The sequence below is a fragment of the Anabrus simplex genome, chromosome 5 (assembly GCF_040414725.1).
Source record: "Anabrus simplex isolate iqAnaSimp1 chromosome 5, ASM4041472v1, whole genome shotgun sequence".
NCBI classification, from domain to species: Eukaryota; Metazoa; Arthropoda; class Insecta; order Orthoptera; family Tettigoniidae; genus Anabrus; species Anabrus simplex.
In genome coordinates this window covers 62,988,001-63,009,873 of record NC_090269.1, presented here as the reverse complement: position 1 = coordinate 63,009,873, position 21,873 = coordinate 62,988,001, and the positions used below count along the sequence as shown (strand labels likewise).

Genomic DNA, 21,873 nt, shown 5'->3' with positions numbered 1-21,873 from the left:
CTGATTACAATTTTTCTCTGTAATAGCATTTTCTAGTGTTGTTTGACATATCCATTGCATTCTTTGTGAATTCTTCACTCTCACTTTGTTGCTAGACCACAGAAATCACATCGTATTTCAGCATCTACATGAACCAAGAGATCCTGGTTCAACCCAGGTACTGGTACTTACATCGATTAAACTTCTGTTCATTTTGCCTGCACATTACAATGCGAACTGACCATTAAATTAAAAATCTTATACTAAGAAAACATAAAAATGGTTACAAGAAAATGTACGTAATCATTCTCATTTATGACACTTACATACGAATAACAACATTTATGTCACACAGACACATGCAACAAAATGCATAATACCATATTTTCTCGTGTTATTAAGGCATTTTTTTGACAAAAAATATAGGCGAAAATTTCGGATGTGTAAATAAATTATTCAAAGAATTCAGATATTTGCAAATTATTTATAATTCATTTACATTTAAAAGATACATCAAATAATATATAAACACAATTGGTTCAATTCATTTGCGGTTATCGTCATTTGGCGTAAAATTCCGGCGTGAATTTTTTTGAAGAGTGAAATAGGGTACATAAGGTAAGTTAGACACATGGGTTTGAAGTACCGACACTGGAAAAAATTCTTCCCGTTACGAGCTGACATTACGACCTGAAGTGAAATAAACATGAACTAATAAAAGTACAATTCATGTAAAGTCATAACAATGACATACTGGCACCGACAAAAAAAAAAAAACTGTCCAACACGAGAAGGGCCGGGCATTACCTCAAACCGTTCATATCCAATCTTGAATGAGTGACGTGTCCATCCACCATTTTTCTTGAATACAAACGTCGATCACTCACGGAAATTTTGCTTTAGGCATTGTTTTTTGTTTTAGAACAATGTACGGTGCTAGCTTTCTGCCATCAGCTGTTACAGCAAACATTGCAGTACATCGTTGTTTTTTGCTTCCGGTAGCGTGTACGATAACACTGTATGTTCATTTCTTATCGATTGTTCAACTTTGTGGCATATGGAAACTGACTGGCGTCTGACCTGTGGTTCCTACAAGGGAGATCAAATATTCCTTCACTTTAGACTTCTCAATCACAAAGTGATGAAAATGATTGAAATCACTTGTTATTTTTTGGCATAATGTTGTTCTTCGTAGAAGAGAAAATCCGTTTCTCTTTATGAAATTAATCAAGCCTCGGCTAACCTTCAAATCTGAGACACTGATTCCATGTGCAGCGGCCATTTCTCATTCTTATTTCGTGAGAAACGGCTCATGCAATGTTGCGTAACAAAATCATATATTTAAGCAGATCCACCTCTACGTGCAGAAACTTGCTGCTTTTTGTTCCGCGAAATGCTTTGCGAGACCAGTTGGCCGCTTGAAGTGCACTTCTGTTACCGTGGTAGGGCACGTTTCATTTGGACACTGAATACTTGCTGCCCAGTGCCCTATTCCCGTATGTTACGGCGTAACTGATCACCGTGAGTTTGTATGATGCAGTATTACTCGAATACTGTGGGCTGACAAACAATTTTGAGATCACACAATGTCCCGTACCCGAAACACTCTTAAAACTAGTGCAGTGGGATTTCCTGCCGGCTAATAACAGAACGTTGCCCTGTATTTGGAATGCCCGCTTTTGCAACAGGAGCCCTGCTACTTGAGTAGCTGACATCTTTATTTCGAAACCCATCCGGAGCTGCGTCAAATACGTGAACATTTCTTTTTCTCCACTTTGGACCCCAAAATATTGAGATTCATAAATTATGGAAGATAATTAATTACGCGAGAAAATATGGTAGTTTCCTTCATCAGACAGTAAAATGAACGGAAATTTATAGGTATCTCAGAACACTTGGAGAAAACGTTTGTTATATTTTTTGGCTATAACTAGAATAGAAAATACCAGAAACTGTCACTGGCACAACCCCGTTAAAAATATCCAACTCATTAAAATTATGCACTTAAATACGTGAAACTACCACATACAAAACAATTCAATATGTCCCATACATTATTAACATACGACTTTGACAGAGGGGGAAAGCATAGAAATGCAAGAAAAAACATGTGGCCTACAACTCCGATGAAACGACTCACAGAAACGATGTTAACAGCGTGCAAACAACACAATAACGAACTCATTTTTTCGTCCCGATTAACCCGAATAACTAGCGCGCGCTAGCCTCTCATGCTTGCATGACGATTGCCGCCTGGTGAGCGGGAAACACGATACACGAAGGCGGCGGACGAAACACTCACAAAATAAAGCATCAAATAAATATGTTTGAAAATGAGGTCTCGTAAATTACACAAGCACACAAGAATTTATCGTTTATCCTAGGAGAAGAGTATTGGCTGTACTAGAAGTTACATTGGTCAAAAATAGGAAGAAGTAAAAATAAATCGAAAAATAGGAAGAAGAGTTAAAAACCAGAAAGTTTCTGGGTAAATCAGAAGAGTTGGCAGGTATGGGAATATATATGTCATGGACTGTTTACAAAATACCATTATTTTTTCTGTACTTTTTATTATTATATGCAATATATACCTGACAACAGATTCATGTTCAGCGACCCAAAATTACGTTAAGACCACCTATCACACCACTTGTTGCGGAAAAAAAATCTTTATGCTGAGTAGAGTTATTTATATTATTTATTTTATGGATTTTAGTGCTGGTAGTGTCAGAAGACATGTTCAGCTTGCCTGTTGCAGGTCTTTCTAGTTGATGCCCATGGACGAACTCTGAGATTGGATGTGGGATGATGATAATGAGGTAGGAAGATGGTATATATATATATATATATATATATATATATATATATATATATATATATATACTCCTTAACAATGTGTTCCATTGTCTGCTCCTCCGCTCCACAGTCACAGTCAGCAGATGAACGGAAACCCCATTTCTTCAACATGTAGCCACACCTCCTTTCACCTGTCCTAATTCAGTTCAGCTTCAACCAGGTTTGACGCGGAAGTTGGAATCCTTCAACCTTCTTTGTTGGATCTTGAACCAAGTGAGCGGTGTTGGGTGGATGTTCATGCCAACGCTGTCGCCACTCAAACGTCATGTCGAAAGAACTGATACTTTTAAAATCAGTCCAGGGTGGTTTGCGTGATTTCAGACGAGTTGTTGGTGGGTGTTTTAGGGCATCGTACAAGGGAGAGTTCTTATGAGAAGAGATCTTCTTGAGCAAGTTTACCTTAGCTGCTTTCCTCCTTAGATCTGACAGGGCAATATTAGCTAAGACAGGTAACCACTGAATGGGAGTATATCTGACAGTGCCAGTGATAACTCCCATGTCTTCATTAAGCTGGACATCAATCTCTGTTGTGTGAATGCTGTTTTGCCATACACGAACACAATATTCGCCAGCAGAATACACAAGAGCGAGTGCAGCAGTGCGTAGGGTATTGGCGTCCTTACCCCAGCTACTTCCGGCAATCTTGCGGAGTAGATTCACTCTGGAGCCAAGTTCCTTACATAACGTGATGCACTGTTGTTTGAATGTCAAGGACCGAACCAGAGTGATTCCTAGATATTTGAGATTGTAGTTATGCGGTACTTCAGTTCCGTCATAAGTCACATGTAGCTTCCTATGGACTTCCTTATTATTTAGATGGAATGCAGTAACCTCAGTTTTATTTGGGAAGACTAACGCTAGGTCATCTGCATAATGGATTTTCAATGAGTCAGTGTCTGGCATATCATGAATATACAAGTTAAACAGAATGGGGGCCAGAACTGATCCCTGAGATAGGCCATTGTTTAGAGTCCTCCATCTGCTAGATTGTCCGTTCAGAAACACCTTAAAGAGTCTGTCAGGGAGCATGTTGTCCACTAGAAACGCCAGCTTTTGACATGGGATGATTTCAATAAACTTCGACATCAAGCCATCCCTCCACACAGTGTCATAAGCTGCTGTAAGGTTCACAAAAACTGCAGCTGATCGGAGACCTTGTTGAAATCCAGCTTCAACTAGAGTTGTCGATGTTAAAACCTGGTCACAGCAGCTCCGATGTTTCCTAAAGCCACCTTGTTCAACAAGGATGGTTTGATCAATGGCCTCTTGAATGCGATTTAGAATAAGCCGTTCTAGTAGCTTATAGGTCATGCTGAGTATAGCGATACTGGCCAGTAGTGAGAAGCATCGGTTCCGTCTCTGCCTGGTTTCAGGATGGCAATTATCTTAGCCTGCTTGAAAAGCTTTGGCAATCTTCCAGTTCGTAGAATTTCATTGAAGAATTCAATGAGCCACAATTTTGTTTTAGGTTCTATGGCTTTAAGAAACTCTGAATATACGCCATCAAAGCCAACAGCTTTATTTACCTTTAGCACATTCAAGGCTATATCAAGTTCCTCAATGCTGAAGTCACCTGAGTAGTCAGGATGTGGTGTTAGATTGGATCTCTTTATGTACAATTCATTTCTCACGATTTGTGTATGTGCCTTGTCAATTTTAGCTTTCGAATTCTTCATTAGACTGGATGCAACAGCACTGGCATTCACACATGGGATTGTGCTTGACAGCCTTGGATCTGTACCAAGTTTTCTTATAAGGTTCCAGGCTTTGCGACTAGAATGTGTAAGTTAAGTCCTGCCATTTTTCTCTTCTGTTCTTATTGACAGCTCTCAAAAGGTCATCAGCTGTTGTATCATCGTGAGATTCTTGATATTTTACATAAAAATCATTGCATTCTTGAGACCATCCGGGGATGTATTCCTTCCGAAACACACGTGGAATATAGTTTTTGGCCTTAAGTTTAATAGCACGCACAAATCGTTCATAATTGGATGGAATTGGGGGAATCCACTGAACGGTGTTTTTCAAGACCTTTCTGAAACAGTTCCCAGTTCGCAAGTTGAAAATTCCATTGAGGTTGTGGGAAGGAGGTGACTAGTGGAATTTCTGTACCATAATAAATAATGACTGGCCTATGTTGGCTCTGTGGGGAAGACTTGATGACTTTTCGTTGTGTCATATCATTATTACCAGATTTAGATACGATGCACAGATCAGGGGAATAATCATTTAACCACCTAGCAGATCGGAACGTTCCTGAATCTTTAGCATTGTACACAAGCTGAAGATTGTACAGATCCATCCATTCATTTAGAATCAAGGAAGAAGCCTCCCCGAAGATTGTGGTTAATGCAATCGGGCGTTCCCTGGGCAACAGTTTAACCGGCTGATTCTTCCACAAAGGTGTTGCTACACAGCAACAAGTATGCAAGAGAACTTCTCTATGCATAGTCCTTTTCAGGACCAACCAAGCACAGGAAGATGGTGAAACCTGGTGTCAGCACATAGTCTACTCCTGCTGAATAACTCCAAGGAGTCTGCTCACAGCTTAATATCCCCACCTGACAGACAAATCACCATCAACAGCGCCATATGCCCTCACTTCATGTGAGTACTGCAGAGAGATTTGGAATTGAATCCAAGCTTTTGGCACACAATCTAGTAATTAGAAATTGTATGCAACCATCTCTCCTCCTCCGCTGGCCAATGTTCTGATGGTGAAAATGATTTACGCCAACAAGTCTCGAACCAGTTAACCACGGTGCCAGACTGTACAGATTTGCTGCCTGAACGATCATAGCCACCAGGATGAAAGATGCTCTCTAATCGAGTACCTCACAATAAAGAATGTGCCAAAACTTGATTGCAAAACTTCAAGAACAGATTTCTCGCATACAGAGAAGAAAAAAAAACAGAGGTATGACAACATGGGTCACAGAAATGTACAATTACAGAGTTACCCAACCTTTAGTAATGTTAGTGCAATGTAACACCCCCACAACACTGTTGCACTTCTACAGCGAATACGTCTGTAATGCTATTGGAACACACTGTTCACGCATCAGATGAAATGTTCAAAATGATCTCCCGCTATCCGAATACAGGCCTCCACTTGTCTTCACATCAAGTGCCGAAAAAAATAAAAAATGTTTGGTTTGTTGCAATTATGCATTTCTGGAGCAATGCTGCCTTACTCTGTTGTTCTTCTCATAAGGAGAATACATTCCTGAAGTTTTGCCATTGAGTTTTGCCCTATATATACTCACAAGAGAGGAACAGGAATTAACAATGGTGGTGGTGATAGTTGTAAAATCTACCTGCACTTAATATACTTTGAGATACATACCTGTAAAACATCATGCCCTTGCAAACAGCATTCGGGTAGAAGTTCACGAAGATTCACAGGCAGATGGTGGGAGAAAGATGTCCACAGAAGTGAAACATTCTCAGGCCATTCTTCCTGACAAGGAGTACCAATTACTCTGAAAAATAAAATAACATTTCATTATGACAAAAAAGTTAATTGAGAAAATAATTCTTCAAAAGTGATCAAAGCTGAACTGATTGTTCCACTTTCTAGATGGGTAGTTTTCTCTTTTAGTACAAAGTCGAACAGGGAATACTGTACCAACACTTCAAGTGCAAGATACGAGACTAAATCGGAAAGTAATGCACAATTTTTTTCTCCCCGGTGTTGCAGCTAGAATGTTGAAATTTCATGACAATATAGTTTGAAGTTTGTGCTACAGACGGTATTTTGTTTTCATGCGCAGCTCTAGCAAGAGAAGCCTGAACTACGAAACAAACATGATGCACATGTTACTGTCGTCCATGTGTGAAAAACAGCCAAGTGTAGTTCGATACTTGGGGCCAAAGGGCATACACCGAGTGAAATTCACAGGGACATGCGTGGAGTGTATGGGGACGACTGCCTGGACCATAGCAATCTCTCCAGGTGGTGTGCATTCTTCCAAGAGTGCCATGTGAACCTTAGTGATTCGCCACGCTCTGAGAGGCCGGTAACAGCTTCAACCCCGCAGAATGTCCGCGCCCTTAAGGCAGCAAGTTGTTGATTGTATTGCATGCTAAATTGTCTTGAGTAGTGCTGTCTATATATTTCCAAAATGGGAATCATTAACATGTGATATAGTAGAACTCTGATTAACCGAGGTAATGTGGAGACTATTGGGGTCAATTCAGAAACAATTATATTAAAAATTTGACCGGTAAATGAGGTACACATTATTTCTATCTTATCATACCCAGATGAACTTCATGGTATTTAAAAACCAAGAATAGTGCTTGCAACCAGCAATGTTCACAGTGTAGTAAAGTCATTGTGAATTTTACTTTTGTTGTACACCAACGGATTAGCCTTGTATAAAATTCATCCTTGGCTATAGGGGTTCTACCACATTATGTGTGAAGAAAGAACCGTACAAGGAACTTTTAATGAAATGATTTACGTACCTATGTTACTTTTCTTGTTGATTTGAGACATGAACAAAAACGTTGTTGTGAATCCTCTAAAAAAAAAATTGCCACAACCTGCTACTGAGAAAATGGTCAAGAAATTCACAAATACATCATTAACTGCCAATAAACAAATACATACTGAAATATCCTGTCGAGTTGATCCCCCTCTGAACTGCCACAGAACAGTGGTGAAAGACGAAAGAGCTCGGCCATTATACAACCACAAGACCAGACGTCAACTGGTGTGGCATAAGGTAGGCCCAGAAGAATCTCGGGAGAACGATACCAGAGGGTGACCACCTGTAGAAAAAGAAAAATAAAGAATGGCAAGATTAAAATGTCCAAAGGTTATTTGAAAATCAGATTACTATAATTACATGTAATAAAAATTTCTGGTATTACAGTTTGGAGCAACCTTAGAAGGTTCCTGAAATCAAAATCAGTACCTAAAAGAGTGTGTACAAATAACAACTAATATATTCTTGTGTCCCTCAAAGATAAATGAGAGGACAATTATACTTCTTTGGATTTAATTCCAAAACAAATGGTCTGAGAAGGTCAGAACACTGTGACAAGAATAATTTAGAAAATCTCAGAATCAGCATTAGTAATGGCTGTTAAATAAGACAAGAATTAAGAGTTCGACATTAGGCCTTAACAAGAAATTCTGTTAATTCATCAATACTGTTAGAGGTGTAAACTATAAAATATAGATTAACATATTCTGTTACTACAGGGTGATCCTTACATAACTAAACCCATATATCTACTGTAGTTATAAACAGAAATTATACCAGAAGTCAATTATTGAAACCACTTTAAAAAAGAAATGTTTTTAATGTTACCTTGTGTACATTATCAATAGGCAATTACAGCAGCCCGGTAATAAGCAATCAAATATAAGAATATCGTACTTACTGAAGTACTGTATGTGTTTTTGCTATATTATGTACTTATTGGGTCACAGAATCTTTTCTTGTTATATGACGATGGCTCAGGGCAAAGTTTGAAGGGAAACAGTAGGTACTGATACAGGATTGCACACAAACACTGGAAAAGATACGATTCCTTCTGAATACATGTGGAGGAGAAACATCGACCAACAATACTGGAAAGAAATTAATGTCACACTGGATCGTTCACCCAGTAACTCTTTGCACTGACTGACAAGAAATTACACCTTTTTGGTCTGCAATGCACGTGGCTTTCGATAGTATTCAATTATTGCAGTGCATGTGGACGAAATACTGTATTTTTCTTTTTAAAGTGGAAATAACACCCTCTGAACAGACACTCCTCAATTTATGTGTATGAACTGCTATTTCACAATGCTGTACATTCCTTCTGTTTTCAAAGATCGTGAGAGTGTTACATATTTTAGGTTCTTCAATCCATCGAAACTAAATTATGAATAAATAACATTTAGAAAGTTACATATTACAAGAAAATTTGGGTTCTTCTGGTTCAAATCTCCGTATAAAGTGTGAGAGCTTTCTTTCATACAATAAATTATGCCAACAGGGAATTCAAAGAGATGGTCCAGAAAACAGGATCTGATCCGTTATCAAAAGAAAACGGAATGCATTTTCAAAATATTTTATGTCAACTGGATTCAATATACCTAACAAACTACTTTTTAAGACAGTTATCACTGTTACAAAGAGATCAATGACGTTTTCTGAGGGTGTGTAAACACCCAAATAAAACTGAAAGAAAAATAATCAATTATTTTAATTAATTTTTTTAAATGCAATGTTACATTATAGTATGTATTTCACCTTTGAAGAGAAAATTGTAATTTTCTGCAGAATTACTCCATGTCTTTCTATTACATTAACTCATTTCATGATCTAAATAATCTGAAAAAAGAAATGTGAAGGGAGGGGGGGATGTGTGGGCTTATACTTAATCTGTTAATTTCATCTATAACAACGCCTGAACTTCTGGCCCAGGAAATGCCACTGAAAGAGATCAAAATACAGTACATGATAAAGATTTACTACTGTAACATAGATTGATTGTGCTTACACAATCTCTTAAACTAGGTAGTATTACATTCTTCTTCCATGTTGAACTGTATCACAGTTTCCTGAGAACATGCCATTCACATGTTTGGTACTGGAATGAACAGAATTTGCTTAATGTGTCAGAATGGCATGGTGTCAGAATTTTCTCTTATAAAGCAGACCCTACACGGTCAGTAATACTGATCAGTAATACTGAGTCAATAATACTGACAGTACGCATCAATATTGTAGCGACCTTACATGATCATTATTACTGTCAATATTTTGGTCAGTACCAGTGCACTAGCTTACCATTGCGGCATTCTCACTTTACAAATAAAGTCAATAACCGTCACTACGGAATGAGATTTATAACATACAATTGCGGTATTCTATCAAAATGGATCGTAAAAGACGGGCATTTTATAGCTATCATATTAGTACTGCACGAAACGCAGTTTTAAACGTAAACGATGAGTTAAAGATTGGCTTAGGAAAAGATAAGAGTATTCTCATATGAAGTGTTGAGGGAAACACAATATACCGAAGCAGAAGATTATTAGAGCTATCTCCGGATGCGTGAGGGCACTTTTGCGAAATTACTACGAATGGTAGAGCCTTTTGTAATAAGGCAAATTACAAACATGCGGTGCTGTTTATCGATGGCAGAGATATTAGCGGTGACAGTGAGGTATCTTACAACTGGTATAAATTTTGAAGATTTAACGTTTTCCGCTCTAATGTCACCAGTTTCCATCAGTACAGCAGTTGTGGAAACATGTCAAGTATTGTTTATTCTGGCAGCGTTTCATATAGTTCGATAAACTTTTGCAATACCGGTAGGCCTACTTGACGGTTCCACAAGCACATCTACTTGGCCTTGGTGAGAAACGCATTTGTCGTCGTCCACCGCTGCTCCGTTGATACTGACAGAAATAATGACAAGCGCACTCACACGGTCAGTATAACTGTCAGTATCCCCACCACTCTACAGTACTGACGCTCGCAGATCAGGAAATCCGGATCTGCTTCAGTACTGGCCTTCATTCCATCATTCCAGTCCACACGCGATCAGTATTACTGTCAGTATTTTTCGGTACTGACAGTTTTATTGATCGTGTAGGGTCTGCTTAAGAGATCTTTCAGGTGCCAAGAGTTGTTGCAGTTCACTACCCAATGCCAACTAACTTTCGGAATACCCTCACTGCAATTTTTGTTGTCCACAACATAAAACATAGAGATTATTTTTTTAAATGTTGGGACTTATGTTGTTTACCTCAAATTAACTAGTTTCTTATGAACATATTCTGATATACTATGCTAAAACAATTTCCAATACATTATTATGAGCAACTTACAACAGACGTAAGCCTCATCTCGAAGTCGTAGGTTTTTGCCAGGCCAAAGTCAGCAAGTTTTATTGTGCCTGTGGAGGATACCAGTATATTCTGTGGCTTCAGGTCACGATGGACAATACGGTGGCTATGTAAAAAGTCTACTCCACAAAGCAACTGGAACATTATATCCTAGAAAAAAATAGAACAGCAAATAATTTAACCCAATGTAATGAATCTCAAAACAAAGTTCAAACAAAATTATCACAGTGAAAATCACTTCCCGAATTCTCTCTTATAGAAATAGGAAAGCACTGTCTTAATACAACTCTTATTAGTAACAATCATACAGTGTTTGAATTTTGCTGTTATCTGTGGTGATTCGAGTTGTGCCACATTCTGCCATCCTTACAGCAGGCTAAGTCGCGATGCATGCAATGCACATGTTACGCTAAACTCTTGGAGTTTCCCTCCTCAGTAACATATCCAACTGAATGATCTGGCAGAGGATGGCAGAGGAGACAATGCCTGAGGTGGTACGGCCATGTTCTGAGAACAGCAACCCCATAACATCACATTACCTACAACTTCACAGTCAAACGCAAGTGACCCTGCAGAAAACGGTGGCAAGACACACTAGTCACCGATTAGCCCGGCTTGGACCGATCGTGTAAAATGGCACTCGCCGATCTGAAGCGCGGACCCTGCACGTAGCAAAGTCGATGAAGTGAAAATGGAGGTGAAAGACGGGAGTATTTACAAGCACTGAAAGAGCTGTCATCTAGGGTAGTGCAAGGCTCTTTTTGGTGTAGATATTTGTGTTTGCAAGAAAAGTTTCCAGACATCAAATAGCAATTAAGTGTTGAGAAGACCAAATGCCTGGGAACTAACTTAAGCATATTCACCATCAAGGTCAAAGAAAGACTCACCAAAAACTAGCTAATTTAGTATTTTAGAATACTGCCAGCAGAGCGACTGTGGTATTGATCAGATATAGCATGCAAGGGCGAGTGCAGCACAGTTTATGTGGAAAGGACTCAACCCAAGTATTGTATGATAAGTTATGCTCGTACACTCCAAATCAAAGGTATTTTGCACTATAGTCTGCCTGCGTGCATTATCACCAAAAAATTCAAGCGTTCTCTACACACAATTGTGATGTGCATGTTACTCTAGTCTCTTGAAGTTTCTCTCCTGTATCACATAACCAATTAAATGATCCAGCAGAGGATCAGACTTGTTTCCATTCAGCAAACAATGCAGGAGAGGTGACTGAGGTGGTATGTACACCTATAACTCCACCAACATGGGCAAGGGACTTCACAGAAGGCCAAGGCAAAGGAAAACGCTGTCGAAGAAGAGGGTAACCACAAATCTGTTAACGTGTATGCGTATGTTCTACAGAGACATTTGAAAATGAGTCCACTGGCCGAGATGATGATAGATTTCCTATTTTATTTATGATTTCTATTCATACATCTTTCAGATAACCAACAAAAGTATAGGTGTTAATGCTTGTGTGCAGTGTCACATAATAGCTGTAATGTTACAGAAAAGTACAATTCATTTAAACTTCAAATTTTGAAATTAAATCATATGGCAAAGTTCAGAAAAGGAATTTTGATACATATTTTTATAATAAGCAATTTCTGTACAAATATGTACAGTTGATCAATCAAAAATAGACGCATGGAGAATTTTGAAGTCCTGTATCGGATATCATCATCCTCAGGTGAGGCGATACAGCTACAACAAAATGTTATGCAACTTGCTTATTGTTTAACGATGAAATTAAACTGTCAGTACACAATGAAACTGCTTGCATATCAGAATAAACAGTACAGTGAAATGGACGAGAAACTTGCCATAATGGTTAAATATGTGAAGTGAGGGACACACCCTGGAAAGTGAAGTTCGATGTGAAGCACTACATGGTGTGTCAATCCTTGGTTACCAACCAAGAGATCCGGGGTTCAAATAATGGTATCATATTTCGTAACTATATTGTATAACTGTACCCTACGAACAGTCTTTGCATTTCCAATCCAAATGTTTGCAATTGAGCTCAATTTATTAATGCCCCTTCCCCCAAAGGACTGTTACAGAGGTGTAAATATGCTACTTGCATTGCATAGCAGGGAATAACCTTACAACATTAAGTGTGCTCATGCGAGTGCCAGTTAGCTCTGTAGAAACGTACCCGCCTCGAGTTCTACTGCAAGCATAACCTTCTCTCTCTCTTTTTCTTTTTTTACAGTGTTGTGTTAACCAAATATGTGTGTATTTCTTTCTTTCTAAATCCATTTACCCTCCAGGGTTGGTTTTCTCTTGGGCGCAGCGAGGGGTCCACCTCTACCGCCACAAGGGCAGCGCCCTAGAGCGTGAGACTTTGGGTTGGGGGATAGAACTGGGAAGGAAGACCAGTACCCAGTACCTCGTTCAGGTGGCCTCACCTGCTATGCTGAAGAGAGGCCTTGTGAGGGATTGGAAGAGACAGACAAGGAAGAGGAAAGGAAGCAGCCATGGCCTTAAGTTAGGTACCATCCCTACATTTGCTTGGACGAGATGTGAGAAACCACGGAAAATCACTTCTAGGATGACCAAAGTGGGAATCGAAGCCCCCTCTACTCAGTGGACCTCCCGAGGCTGAGTGGATCCCATTGTGTATTTCTATTCATTGTAAAATCTGGCATTGTGCTTTTAGTGAATCCTAAGAAAGTACTGGATTCGACATAACTTAATACCTCATCCAGCATCCATCAGCTTGAACAACTTGGAGCTGAAGTGACATTGACTTAACAAGCTTCCAGAAGTATTCCTCATCGAGTGATCTCTTGATCTCTTCCCCATGTGTCCAGCATAACACCCCACAAAGCATCATGCGATCACGGGAGAGGGTGAGGCCAGTGTTAATTTATATGGAGTTTCCACCTTGCCCATACATGTTCAATGGGCTCAAGTCAGGAGCTCATGGAACCCAACTGAGCAGTTCAATGGAGTCTGTTCAGAAAACCAGCCCTGAAAACGACCTCTCATGTGGTCTTGAAAGTTATCTTGCATAAACTGTATTACCTCATCTGGATAGCGCTTTATCACACTCGGACCCATAATATTCTGCAGATATTAGTCCAATGTGAGGTAGGCATCTATCAAATGAAGCATTCCAGATCATCAGACTATATCCACATCAAACACAACACAGATATACAGCCACTGCGTGAACACTCAGCTATATATCTTATTGTAATATCGGCCCCCTGAGGCCTGTAAACATAAACCAGCCCGACCTTTACTAAAATAAAAGAAGTCCCGTCAGAGAAGATCACATGATCCCAATTCCAATTTAATTCCAAGAAAATTGGTCGCCTTCTTGAAGGCCCAGCTTATAAATCTCATATTTTGTCCCGTACAGGCTCAACGCACCTACTTGACAAGTATTGGAAGGTCAGAGTCTCCTTATAACTTAACCTTAGTTCTTAAAGTCCACCGAGTTTGGTTCGCCTCTGAAGTTTCGACTCACCTGTTTTCTTCTCTAGCAGAAACCCACTTTAAACCAGTGCCCGGTTAACTCTCAGTGTCCCCTGACACACACTACTGCTGTATCCATCTCTGAGCAGTCCTAGGTAAAACGCCACATGAAATCGCTGCCTCACAAATGCTAAAATTGCTGTGTTAGACGAGAACCAGCACTTGCTTTCTTTAAGCATTTGAATAACACACCATGTGAGAAGGAAGTGAAGCATTTAGCATCAAAGTTAGCTTGGCCAAACTTGGTGTGTTCCTTGCCTGACATCATCGCAGTGTATTCATTCGGGAACAAAAACAAAATTGTTCATGCCAGGATTCAAACCTTAGCTGTTATGATAGGCACAAATTGTGTAGCCTACAGCTGATCCACTGCACTACGTGGTTACATGCCATGTGCTTGTAATTTCATACTGCTGTATGCAAGTGCATATCACGAGAAGAAAAGGGACAGGGGAGAGTGAAAGCAACTGACACAATGAATGAGAACTACGGGCTGTGTTGCAGAACACATCCAGATGACTATACAGAGCTGAACATAGCCGAAGTGGACTTTCTTATATTTCACGTCTCCAGAGATGCAAAAAAAAAATTATTGTTCATCTGTACATTAAATACAAAAGGAGTTTACAAAATAAATGTTATATTAGTAATGGTTTCAAATATTATCACTTATCACTACCATCTCAACCCCATAAAAACTCTGTTGTCTTTATGTCCAGATAATACCTCTGCTCGATTTATTTAATTTTGCACCTATTTTTCATTTTCCAGTCATGAAGTTTATATTTAAGTCGCACAAAATACTGAGAACCGTCATACCTTGACACGGTTGGCTCCAAGACCTGGAGGTGGACAGCGCTCCATATAACTGGCCAGGTCCTGCTCTAAATGTTCAAACACCAAGAAGAGGACCAATTGCTGCTCGTTCTCTAGTCGCTGTCCATGGCAGATATCCAACAACCTGCAACATCCAACAAACATGCTTATTACAAAATAAGACCACAGAAGTGAGAGGTACTTTATAATCACATAAATAGGTGTAGTCCAACCTGAAATAACTTATGAAAGTGAAACATTATTTAAACTAAAGCAAAAGAATAACACAGACAAAATTTTAAAAATCGAAAGAAGAATAGTAAGAACATGCATTAATAAGAAGTACCAAAAAGAAGAAGAATGGCATATCATCCCAAATTCAGCAGGATATCAGGAAATAGAACCTATAACAGATTTCATAAGAAAGAAGAGAATATCATTTTTGGTCATCTCTGGAGAACACCTCATGACAGGTTAATACGCAGAATTTTGGAAAAGCTTTGGAAACAAAAGCAACAACCTGTCTGGGTAAAAGAAATACAAGAAGACATGAAAGAATTAGACATAACATTGGAGGATTTAAAGAATAAATCAAAGAAAGTAAATAAATTGAAGATTAGTAAAATTAGATGTAGATTAAATTTAGAAACAACTAAAAGGGTATTTTCAGAAGAAGAGCGACAACGAAGATCAGATAGAATGAAGAAATACTGGAAGAACAGAAAAGAAAAAAACATAAAACATCATAGAAGACTGGACAGAAATTGACTACAGAGGTCCAATGTGGCCATAAAAGCACAATAATAATAATTATACCTTAGTAAAGTTGTCAGAAGTGTCAAATTTCTTATGTCCTGAATTTACTTTTGTCACATTTTACATCATTGAATTATTTTCTTTCAAACTGACCTTGAAGCAGGTGCTATAATTGATTTTACTTCAGCAGGAATGTTAATGCTACTCCACCAATCATGAAGAGATTTTAGGAGGATAAGAAGGACAAAACTATCAGGCAATGAACTCGTTCAAACACGCTATTTGATTGGGTATAAAGAAGAAGAATTTTTTTTAAAAGAAAGAAGCCACACCAAGACCTCTTTAGTATGGAATAACTTTTACTCAGTACTTTTTAAGCGGATATTCCAATACTTGCAAAGCAAATGTATGATTAGCAAGATCTTCAATATAGCCTTATCTGCGTAGGATCTTTAAAAAAAACCTGTTAAAGACCCACCAGCTTCGCAGTTGTTAATGTACGCTTTATAACCAACCATGGGCTCCAAAATGATGTGGAAAGGATATTAAAAAGAAACCCCTCATCCCTTTGCAAAAATCAAATGATCATAAATATGTCTCATGGTCATGGCCATCCATCAACGGTGGCCAATTTCAGAAGACCACCAGTTGTACGACATAGCCTGCACAGTTGCTAGGTAACACTGTCTGACCAGGCTGAGTAGCTCGTATGGTAGAGTACTGGCCTTCTGAGCCTAACGTGACAGGTTCGATCCTGGCTCAGTCCGGTTGCATTTGAAGGTGCTCAAATTATTATTATTATTATTATTATTACTACTAGCAAATATAACCGCGCTTTGCCATGGTATTCTACACTGTATATGGATATTGAAGTAAATTACTGCATATGCAGTGAATAAGATTTTTTTTAAATTGCATGTCTCTTACCATTATCCGAGAAACAGCATGGGGAGGTCCGCATACACTGTTTCCAATGTAAAGAGCGAGTTGCGGAGTTTTGACAATAACAGCAGGCTCACTTGCCTACTGCCATTCACAATTGAATTGAGAAGTTTACATTATAATGGCAGGCACCATTGCTTACTGCGCGGTCACAATCGTTGGGGGGAGTTTTTATTACAATGGCAAGCCTCCTTTCCTACTTTCAGACATATTACATTTGAGAAGTTTTCATTATAATGGCAGGTGCCGTCCCTACTGCCAGTCAAAACTGAGGTGTGCTATTATTATGCCAGTGAGCTTACTGCCCGTAACACTGAGTTGGTGAGTTTCCATTATAATAGCAGGTCACTTTGCTTATTGCCAGTCACATTTTAGATGAGTAAATTTATTTATTAATGGCGGGCACCCTCGCCTACTGCCAAACACAATCGGGTTGGGGGAGTTTTGAACAAAATTGCATGCTCCCTTGCCTTCTGCCAGTCAAATCAAGAAGGGAATTATTCATTACAATGGTAGGCCCTCTTTACTAATGCCAGTAACACAGGAGTTGGATAAGGACCCGAATCCTACTGCTAGTCAAATTCGATGTGGGGAATATTGATTACAATAGCAGACGCCCTCGTGCTGACAGTCACTGCTGATTTCTAAACTATTAATTGTAATGGCAGACACACCCTTTCTAGATCGCTACAGATCGACTTCAATGAATATATATATATATATATATATATATATATATACATACGAAAGTATTACATATGCACGTTTACAATACTGCAGACGTTCATTTACAGATTCTGCTGCTAAACGGTACGTCATATCGGCAAACGGATTCCAACTTAAGACGCCTCTTTTAGTCATCTAAATGGCTGATTATATGACTTTTTTGTATCACTTTTACTGTATTTATTGGTTAGATTGAGTTAGAAAAGTTGAATAGGGCGAAATTTGGGTAATGCTTTAACACAGTGTATCACTTTCCGCATACTTATGTGACAGCTTGAAACAGAATTGGGCACACATATAGCTACTGGGTGGGCCAATGTTCGTGCCGAGTTTATTCTGTATTTCCCATAAGTGTGTCAAATATGAATTACACGTGAAAAAGTGCAAAATGTACATACAATCGAGAAATACAGGCAAATTGAACGTATAAGGGATAGAGATACGACAAAAAGTCATAGGACCAAAGTTGTTGATCACTCCAAATTGAACTGAGATTGTGCCATCCGTTTTGTGATACGACTTTAGCCACGAAATACCTCGAAACGAAGGTCTGCACAGTCATTAAAATTGCCTCCATATTTCGATATTTTCTTAAGGGGGGGGGGGGGTAAATAGCGAAGAATTTAAACATCTTGGAATTTTCCCGTCTGTTACAGGCTAAACCCTATAATTTTATCAAATTTCAATTTTCTAGCTCGTCTCAGAGATTGTGCCACCATCTTGATTTGGGAGAGGGGGTAAAAATTAGGACTTTCAGGATAAAGCAAAAAAATATGCAGATGGTCCTTATTACACCTGAAATGGATAACTCTACGAAAATTTCGCCAAAAGAGTCAATGTACAGACAAACGGTCGTTACGACTTTATTTATAAATAATAATGTTTTAGAAATAGATTTCCGTTAAGGTTAGTAGATTTATTTTGTGGGAGAGTAAAATCACTGTTTCGTTTCCCTATAAACCACTAGTTCATTCCGGGAATTTGAAATGCGTGAAAAATAAAATCATTTGCATAAACAACAAACAAAGATTATTAAGAGCATTACGAAGAACGATGGAACGAAACACATTTTTCTTTTTTTTGAAAGCGTGAAAGCGATAGCCACCACATCGACAGCAAAAGTAATTCTTCAGGAAACTTACCTTTACATCATTTTTTTTTACAATTGTCTTTACGTCGCACCGACACGTCGTCTTATGGCGACGAAGGGATAGGAAAGACCTAGGAGTGGCCTTAATTAAGATGCAGCCCCAGTATTTGCCTGGTGTAAAAATGGGAAACCACGGAAAACCATCTTCAGGGCTGCCGTCAGTGGGGTTCGAACCCGCTATCTCCCGGATGTAAGCTCACAGCCGCGCGCCCCTAACCGCACGGCCAACTCGCCAGGTATGTACCTTTACTAAGTCCACTCACAATCACCCTCACGTGTGTACGGAATTAAATGCCACAGAACTGAGTACTGCGAGTATTAATAATTATAAATACGATGCTTCCCAAAGGAACCAAACCAAACCCCATGGCGCAACAGCCCCGAAGGGCCATGGCCTACCAAGCGACCGCTGCTCAGTCCGGAGCCTGCACATTACGAGGTGTCGTGTGGTCGGCTCGACGAATCCTCTAGGCCGAGACCGTCCCCAAAGGAAAACACAGTATTTTCTTCGACGATACGATGCCGAATAAAAGAACTCCAATAACTCTTTACAGTAACAATTTGATTAACACCTCCTTTGTCGAGGCAAAGAGGCATTCATTTCCACGATAGTAGTACAGTAGTTTCTCCACTAGAACGCAACCACATACATTTGGGGAACGCTAAAAATAAAAGGGTCTGATTTTTGTTTTAAGAAACAAAATGATGAGATTATCATAAACCGAAGGATAAAGTGAACAGTTTCGACATTCTGAAAAATATCAAGTAAATCTGTTGATTTCTAAGCCTGAAGGCTAGTTAGATCCCCGAATAGTTCCACCATCAGCTGTCATATATTCTAGGCATAAATGAGGGAAGGAAATAAGGAGGGAAGTAGTTTTCTGTTGCTTTCAACAGCGAATTAGCGTGCCAAGGCTACCGAAATACATACAGTACATCGACCGACCCTACGAGGAACTCCTTTGCATCATCCACGATAGGGACTGGCTGCATGATACACAGAAAAAAAGGAGATAAGAAACGACAGTCAGAGCTTTGCATTCTACGGCCAATCAGGAGGAAAATGTCAATAATTATATTGATGAATAACGTTTCTGGTGGAGCTGTAGAGGATCAAACCAGCTTTCGGACTGAATACCCAACATACACTACAACGATAAAAAGATTAATAAGAGAAAAATACTTCTTCCTGTTAAATAAAGGACAGGAAATAAAATATTAATATGTAGATGACAGTGAAGAGAATTTGTTGCGGAATGCTCTGGGATAGCTATAAATTTCGTCCTCTTGTGGCCTCATCCTCGAAGGACCAGTCTGGTGCGTGAGTTTGGAGGGCGGGGAAATCACGCAAGCTTCGTTTGAAATATCTTCCCATTGCTTTCAGGCTCCACCAGACCTAGTTACTCCAAAGAAGATTTTAAAACCTGATACTAGCTTCGGCATATTCCAAAGAGTTTTAAACGAGAATCCTTTCTCACCGCTATTAAAGAAGCTTATCTCTGTATTACAATTGGCTTTACGTCGCACCGACACAGATAGGTCTTATGGCGACGATTGAATAGGAATTGGTTAGGAGTGGGAAGGAAGCTGCCATGGCCTTAATTAACGTACAGGCCCAGCATTTGCCAGTGGTGAAAATAGGAAACCACGCAAAACCATCTTCAGGACTGCCGATAGTGGGGTTTGAATCCACTATCTCCAGAATGTAAGCTCACGGTTGCGCGCCCTTAACCGCACGGCCACCTCTTTGGGCAGTTTATTTTTTAGCGCATGGCTTCTAGTGCCGTGAGTGTCCGAAACGTGTTCGGCTCGCCCGTTCTGTAGCTACATCTTTTTCCGGCGCGCCCCCCAGAGGGTGAGCTAGCTACATGTACCATTGTGTGAGGGGTTTGTCTGTGGGTGCAGATGTAATTGTACGAGCTAGGAATGGGAAAGAAACGGCCGTTGCCTTGAGAAAGGTACCATCCCGGCATTTTCCTGGGGATGAAATGGGGAAAACCACAGAAAATCATTTCGAGCATGGCCGAAGGGAGATTCGAACTCACCTGCCCCCGAGTAAAGAGCTAGCAACCATAACTGGCCGTGCCTCAACGGACTGAGCTAATGTATAAGCTAGATTATTGTTTTAAGAGGAAGTATAACTAGGCAACCATCCTCTATACAACACTAATCAGAGAGAAACAACTGAAACCGAGCTCGATAGCTGCAGTCGCTTAAGTGCGGCCAGTATCCAGTAATCGGGAGATAGTGGGTTCGAACCCCACTGTCGGCAGCCCTGAAGATGGTTTTCCGTGGTTTCCCATTTTTACACCAGGCAAATGCCGGGGCTGTACCTTAATTAAGGCCACGGCCGCTTCCTTCCACTTCCTAGGCCTTTCCTATCCCATCGTCGCCATAACACCTATCTGTGTCGGTGCGACGTAAAGCAAAAAAAAAACCACAACTGAAGGGGTCCAACACCTCGAAAAATGAAGGTATCGGCCAAAAAAAGACAAGAACCAAGGGCGTGAAAATGAAAGACTTCCTCGCCCTCGAATGGTCTAATAACGTCGGGGTCGGAAAAGAACAATAGTTGACCAAGGGAGGTCTGATGGGATAGATAAAAGTGAGGAGCCTGGCACAAGTAAGTGGAAGCAATGCCAGGACTCAGCTAAAGGCCGCGTGGTCGCCAACCCACACTCCCAAATTTAGAGCTCCTGGGGCCTCTTTTGGTCGCCTCTCACGACAGGAAGGGGATACCGTCAAGACATGAAAGTAGCGAGAATAATTGCTGGTAAACAGGTGAGAACAATGGCAGGGGGCTACTTGGAATGAGGAAGAAGGCTTAGTTAGGAATGAACTCGATGGGATAAGCTGCGAGCATAAACCGGCTACGGTGGTCGGGTCATGTGAGGCGAATGAAGGGGGATGGTTTGCCTTAGGAGAAGAATGGACTCTGCCATGGAGGGTAAAAAGAGTAGATAATATTATTAACAATGTTTAATAGGTTTTATTCTCCAGGGTGTAACTGACGAGCTGTTCAACTGCCAACCATGCACCACTTAGATTTTCGAACTTTAATTGGTTTCATTTTTCAGAAACTACAGAATTATAGGTCTACTCTGTGAGCGAGACCGAAGTCTCGAGTACAACACATTGGCCGGTTCGATCCTGACTCAGGCCGGTGGTATTTGAAGATGCTCAAATACGTCAGCCTCATGTCGGTAGATTTACTGGCACGTAAAAGAACTCCTGCAAGACAATTCCGACACCTCGACGTCTCCGGAAACCGAAGTAGTTAGTGGTACATAAAACAAATAACATT

The 21,873-nt window shown here is 39.9% G+C and overlaps 1 protein-coding gene across 1 annotated transcript in view; it reads right to left on the bottom strand.

The window, feature by feature from the left end:
- Positions 1–21,873, bottom strand: part of Cdk4 (Cyclin-dependent kinase 4) — a 624,877-nt gene that overhangs the window by 9,253 nt on the left and 593,751 nt on the right. Inside the window, exons 5-8 of the mRNA XM_067148010.2 lie at positions 14,999–15,140; positions 10,676–10,843; positions 7,451–7,611; positions 6,182–6,317 (exon numbers count right to left, since the gene is read on the bottom strand). Of these exons, the coding sequence (XP_067004111.1) occupies positions 6,182–6,317; positions 7,451–7,611; positions 10,676–10,843; positions 14,999–15,140 (607 nt within the window). The remainder of the gene's footprint in view (positions 1–6,181; positions 6,318–7,450; positions 7,612–10,675; positions 10,844–14,998; positions 15,141–21,873) is intronic.